This window comes from Sinocyclocheilus anshuiensis, unplaced genomic scaffold, assembly GCF_001515605.1.
Source record: "Sinocyclocheilus anshuiensis isolate Anshui unplaced genomic scaffold, SAMN03320099.WGS_v1.1 scaffold51, whole genome shotgun sequence".
Taxonomy (NCBI): domain Eukaryota; kingdom Metazoa; phylum Chordata; class Actinopteri; order Cypriniformes; family Cyprinidae; genus Sinocyclocheilus; species Sinocyclocheilus anshuiensis.
Window position 1 is genome coordinate 4,813,189 of NW_015548296.1, and position 6,722 is coordinate 4,819,910.

The following is a 6,722-nucleotide window of genomic DNA, read 5'->3' on the forward strand; positions in this document are numbered from 1 at the left end:
ACATTCGCCGCGTCATACTCAGCTCAACCTCAGTTGCGGTGCAGGGGGCGGAGCTCCTCTCCGCGCTCACACCGTCTGTGGCTTTCTCCCTTGTGGCGGGCATTGTCACCGGCTCTCGCACCTGGTCTGACGGGTTCGGCTCTATCTCCGGGGCGATCCTCTGCCCAGTCGCTCGGCTTTGCGCTGGCTCGCTGATCGCGGTGGGAAATGGCTCTCCGTCAACGGTGGGCTCGGGCTTTTGCTTTCGAGGAGCAGGAACTGGAGGGCGCTCTGGACTGGAGCACTCTCCTCTTCGGTGTGGCACATTCGCCGTGCCATACTCAGCTCACCCTCAGTTGCGGTGCAGGGGGCGGAGCTCCTCTCCGCGCTCACACCGTCTGTGGCTTTCTCCCTTGTGGCGGGCATTGTCACCGGCTCTCGCACCTGGTCTGACGGGTTCGGCTCTATCTCTGAGGCGATCCTCCGCTCAGTCGCTCCGTGTTGCGCTGGCTCGTTGATCGCGGCGGGATTAGGCTCTCCGTCATCAGTGGGCTCGGGCTGATGCTCCGCATCGCGGGGAGATGGTGGGCTGGGCACTGGGTCGGGAGTGGATCCGTGTCTCGCCAGTATCCACTCCAAAAAGACGGTGAAGTCCTCTCGAGGACCATCCTCGTACGATCCACTTAGATTGAAAAAGTGACCCAAAGTCCTGTCTATGGACCCTAGCAACCACATAGCAACATGCAACAAAATAAAAAAACACTATATCAACCAAAAAGCAACACACTGGCAACCACCTGCAACACACCAGCATCATGATGCTGACTTTTATACAGGCAATCACCATTCACAAATCTAATGCCTACCATGCATTAACTTCTAATCTTGAGACCATTAGTATGAGACATAACAGACAGATGTAAGATTAATTGATATTGTATGTCTGTGGCTTCAGATTATGACACCAGGGTGTGTTTTCAGATAACGTCTGCCAAATAAAAACAGCATGTAATCTGATTACAGGACTCTATTTTAAGAGGATTTCTGTGGTAAACCTGATATGGATGTCATATAGTGGTGAATACTGGACACTCACTAATGCCTACTTCTCTGTCTTCCTCTATCGTACAGGATTCAGCATCCATGAGAAAGACTGCAAAACACTCCTCAGCACAATGAGAGAGGATGAGAGGGTAATGTCATAAAGCTTCAGTGACTGACAATCTAATGGATTACATTAGCTGAGAAAACGTGTTTAACGGTGCAAGCTCTTCCATATGACTGAAGAATCAATCTCACACTGAGCTTGTGATAAAACTTTTATGCTTGTGTGTAATGAGACAAGACCTCCCTACATCAAAATGGCTTAAAGAAATCCAGAAAAAATTAATGTAATAAAACAAATCACATGGTTTCTGCAAAGGTACTGGATGTCACCAAGGCCTCATTTGATTTCTGAGAACTAGGAGAACTTCCTGTATCTGAGCAACCTAACAGCAGTGTGAGTATACAATATTGATTGACATGAAGCTATAACGGATATTATACAGAGGGGCACACAAAAGCAAATGGGGGCGGAGAGAGGGGGAGGGGTTGATGTAGAGGGAAGGAAGTACAATGACCTTCCTATTGTTCACCTTTTTGGATTTGCTGTTGAGCGTCACTGCTGCCGTATTATTGTGAGTCCAAGTCTTTGGAGATACTGTCTTGTTGAAGGCAGCTTGGAATGAAGCCCAGTTCAAGGTTTTTAGGCTGTATATAGAATTTTTAGGGGCAAAATGCAGTCAGGATCAAACCGTTTATCATGTTATAAAATATTTGGTTACACTTTATTTTAAGGTGTCCTTGTTACAGTGTAATTATGCATTTAAGTACTGAGTAATATTAATGAACTACATGTACTTGGTTAGGATTAGGGTTTGGTTTAGGGTTACTTGCATGTAATTATGCATAATTTATTGTTATTATAATATCAAGTACATGTAACAAGGACACCTTAAAATAAAGTGTTACTAAATATTTCTATTTCAAAAAATGCTTTTCTTTTGAACTTTCTATTCACAATTTCCACCAAAAAATTAAGCAGCACAACTGCTTTTCAACATGATAATAATAAAAATGTTTCTTAAATCAGCGTATCAGAATGATTTCTGAAGGATCATGTGACACTGAAGACATGGAGTAATGATGCTGAAATTCAGCTTTGTATCACAGGAATAAATTGCATTTTAAAATATATTAAAAAAGAAAACTGTAATATAACAAAAATGTAATAATATATATTTTTTTTTTATCAAATAAATGCAGCCTTGGTGAGCAATGTTTCAAAAACATTAAAAAGTATTCACTTTTGAAAGATAGTGTACAGAAAAACAACTTCTGTGAAAAATACTGCTATGATATGAATGATACTGATTTGTGTTCTGAAATTCAGACTGTGTGTGTGTGCTTAAGCTTGTGTGTGTGATGCTGTGTGTTTTATCTCTGTACCCATGCCCAGTATTTGGCTTGTTTGTGTTAATCCCTTTATCCTGATTAGTTTAGGATGACTGTTTTATTATTATTATTATTTTAAACATCATTTAAGCAGCACTGGAGTCAGAATGACTGTCTGATTAAAGTGCAGACTCTCAAAGTGAAGTCAGTCTAAAAAAATAGAACAAAACAAAAACAACTTTGTTATAAAGTCACGAAAAGATCTTCATTTGTGATCCAGCTTCATCTACAGAAGAAGTGAGTATAAGGTTTTTTAATGAATCTTTGCAAATCGCCTTTCCTAATAATGTGCTAATTATCAAGTTTCACGATGAATGCAGCTAAAGTAAACAGTCCCTCAGAGAGCGGCTCAGAAGAGAGGGGCGGGGCCAGCAGAGCTCATTAACATTTAAAGGAAAATGCTACAAAACGGCTTGCTCTGAAAAGAGCTGTTTTTGACAGGGTAAAAAAAGGTGTTTTTTACACTACCATTGAGAAATTTTAACCAAACTATGTTACAGACATTTCATTAAGACCCTAAAGAATCATATCGTAATATTAACTACATGTACTTAGTATATGGTTAGGGTTAGGATGATGGTTTGGTTTAGGGTTACTTGCATGTAATTATGTATAATTTATTGTTATTATAATAGTAAGTACATGTAACGTGTAACAAAGACACCAGAAAATAAAGTGTTACCAAAAACAAAAAGTTAAAAATAAAAAGTATTTTCTAGCATTGCAGTAATGTTGTTGTGATGCTGTTAACATGTTCTCCTGTTTTTTAAAACCATGTCAAACCTGTACTACGTTTAGCATCACCAAAAAGCCACGTTTTTGCCACATTCATCTTTAAAAGTGAAGAAAAACAGATTAAATATACTCCAATGTCTCCGATATTTTTGCATTTATACTTTTGCATTTAAAAGTTTGTGGTTGGTAATTTTTTTAATGTTTTGGAAAGAAGTCTCTTGTGGTCACCAAGTCTGCGTTTATTTAATCAAAAATAAAGTAAAAACAGCAATATTATTAACGTTAAAAATAACCCTTTTCTATTAAATATATTTTAAAATATCATTTATTCCTGTGATGCAAAGATGAATTTTCAGCATCATTACTCCAGTCTTCAGTGTCACATGATCCTTCAGAAAAATGAGTGCTTAAGAAACACTTCTAATTATTATCAGTTAAAAACAGTTGTGCTGCTTAATATTTTTGTGGAAACCCTGATACAGGATTCTTCGATGAACAGAAAGATCAAAAGAACAGCATTTATGTAACATTATAAATGCCTTTATGACGTGACGTGGCCAAGTATGGTGACCCATACTCAGAATTAGTGCTCTGCATTTATCCCATCCAACGTGCACACACACAGCAGTGAACACACACACCGTGAACACACACCCGGAGCAGTGGGCAGCCATTTATGTTGCGGCGCCCGGGGAGCAGTTGGGGGTTCGGTGCCTTGCTCAAGGGCACCTCAGTCGTGGTATTGAAGGTGGGAAAGTGCTGTACATTCACTCCCCCCACCTACAATCCCTGCCGGTACGAGACTCGAACCCACAACCTTTGGGTTACGAGTCCGACTCTCTAACCATTAGGCCACGACTTCCCCCCTACTTTTTATATTATCCATTTAATGCAGAGGAAAGCTATTAATGTTTTTAATAACTTTTAAAAAGCTGTGTAAATATGAATTTCAGCTAATATATGCAAATGTAACTGCATTAGGCATAGCTGCTGTTATTTTACAGAATGCTTGACTGCTCATCTGGCATGTTCAATATTCACGAGCTCTATACCGAGAAATTGAATTTAACAGGAGAGTGATGTCACATCTGACCAATCAGAGCGCGAAAGCTCTCGGTGTGTTTAGTCATCTTGCTGTTACAGGGCTGGACGGTCATATCTGTGACTCACTCAGAGAAGTCGATGCTCTGATGGATCACCGGAGAGATGCTGCTAATACTGATTTCCTCTGAGCAAAACAGAGCCAGAAATAACTCTACCAGTTGTCTGTTGTTTGCCCGAAACCAAAGGCAGGTTTGAGAGGCCGTCTGATAAGTTAAACATTTTTACAACGTTTGGATACTTCTAACTTCTAAAGTCCAGTTCAGTGCAGTGAACCAAAAACAAATGGTTGAACCATTGTTTAAAAAGCCTGCTGGGTTTCAGTCGGCTCAAGCAGTGGTGTGTTATAATGCGGATAATGAACTTAGGAAGCAGCGAGAGTGTGTTTAAAGCACGGAGTGTCTACGTGAATCAATATAGCTGAACTGGCCCATCTCAGTTTCCATGGCAACAGCCTTTACGTCCCCCGAGGGCTGCAGTGGGGGCGGCAGCAGCCCCTCTCTCTCAGGCAGGACAGCGGGAACAGCAGCATGGCACAATAACCTACTTCACTCGCTGGCTTGGGGAAGCACCTGGATATTCCCATGCTTTTTATGGTACAGCAAGATGAAAAATACAACTTCCCAGAGCGAAGATGGGTTTAAAATGCACAGATTTCCTATTCAAGCAGATTTAACTAAGCTGATTTTTAACAAATCATTCAGTGAATTGCTTCATAAGCCGCATTTATTTTCTGAAAAAATGTCAAATTAAGGCATGTGATTCTGACACAAACAGATGCCATAATCTTATTCAACAACTCTAAATAGAAAAGTAATTAAATGATCAAATCTAACTAATAAAATTAAAACACATTTTTGCACTTTGATACTCTAAAATCTGTGCTTTCTGCTATGGATTCAATGGAATGGAGCCCTATTTATAGCTTTTAAAACTTATTATATTAATATTAATACTAAATATTATTCTATTACATTATATTGCACACCTTAATTATATTTAATTTAATGATATAGCCTACTATTAATAAATACATAATGTGTAATACTATTAATATTATTATTATTATTATTGAACAAAGTAATTAATTTGCTTTCTTTTTTAAAATATTAATGTTGGTTCTTTGGGTTGGTAATGCAGTAGCAAATTTAACTAAAAAAATTAAGTATTTAATATTTTAATATTTTATTGTCCTCATTTGTAAGTCGCTTTGGATAAAAGCGTCTGCTAAATGTAAATGTAACTATGAAAATATTTAAATCCTTGTGTAAATCTATAAGTACACACAAATATGCATTAATAATAATAATAATAATTAGTAGTAGTAGGAGGAGGAGGAGTGATAATAATAATAATATCTATAGTAATAAATAATATCTATATATTTTTCTAAGGAGCTATATCTGAATATGACTAAGCTGTATTTATTTTCTTCATTTGCTGAAAAGGCCATTTTAATTGAATTAATTGAAGTATGTGATTTTGAAACAAATAGGTGCCAAATCAGAAACAAAATTAGCTGGTAATTCCTATGCAAAGACATAGCTATAACCTGCACAGTAAAATAAAAGAAACCAATAAAATTCTGCAATAATTCTGCAATTTCCGCTTTGAATAGTTCATGTTCACATTCTGTGTGTAACAGCATGACATTTAACATTAAAAGAAAGCACAGAGGTCTAAAATCCAGCTTTATTTCTATCACCGGCCATCAGGAAACCTCACCTCACGGTTTCCCCTAAATGCATCTGAATTAGCGCTGGACAGATCACTCACAGCTGTAACACCCCCCCTATCAGCCTCAGCAGTGAATAATCCACTCACCAACATGGGTGATGATACAGTCCACCCTCTGCTGTAGCTCCAGTAGAGACATCTCCTCTTCCTCCTCCAGCCTGCAGAGCATCTCAGGGTGTGAACGCTGGCCTCTCTGCTCTCCTCTCCTCCGCCGCTCACCCGAGGGCTTCCCCGCTCTGCTCTCACAAAGACAGCAGCCACTCCCAGCCCTTGATGGAGACTCCGATGGAAGACACAAGAGCAAGCCGGTGACACTGGCCAATGAATCCGGCTCTTTTGTTCTACAGCGTGGAGGTGCGGAGAGGCTTTTGTGATGTTAATCATTCATTGTGAATCTCAGCGCCTGAGTGATGCTGGCTGGACTTTACCCGGCTCTCACATCAGCTCTGGCTTCTATCCTAAAGACTGTGTCAGGCACCAGGAAGGAAATCAGAGGGAGGCTACAGTACCTGCCTTCAGAGAGACACAGAGCTCCTTTCACACAAAACCTGGAACAATGGATTCAGTGGAATGGAGCCTTGTGCATACAGCCTGCAGTGTAATAGTCCTGTACTTGTAATGTTTTATTAACGAAACACTATTAGTGTATATTATATTATTCATTTTATATATAT

General features: G+C 39.4%; 1 protein-coding gene across 1 annotated transcript in view; it reads right to left on the reverse strand.

Annotated features, from left to right (window-relative positions):
• LOC107656072 (guanine nucleotide exchange factor DBS-like) overlaps window positions 1-6,487 on the reverse strand; it is a 79,612-nt gene extending 73,125 nt beyond the window's left edge. The window contains exon 1 of the mRNA XM_016443750.1: window positions 6,136-6,487. Coding sequence (XP_016299236.1) covers window positions 6,136-6,217 — 82 coding nt within the window. The 5' untranslated portion in view covers window positions 6,218-6,487. The remainder of the gene's footprint in view (window positions 1-6,135) is intronic.
• Between the last annotated feature and the right edge of the window lie 235 nt (window positions 6,488-6,722).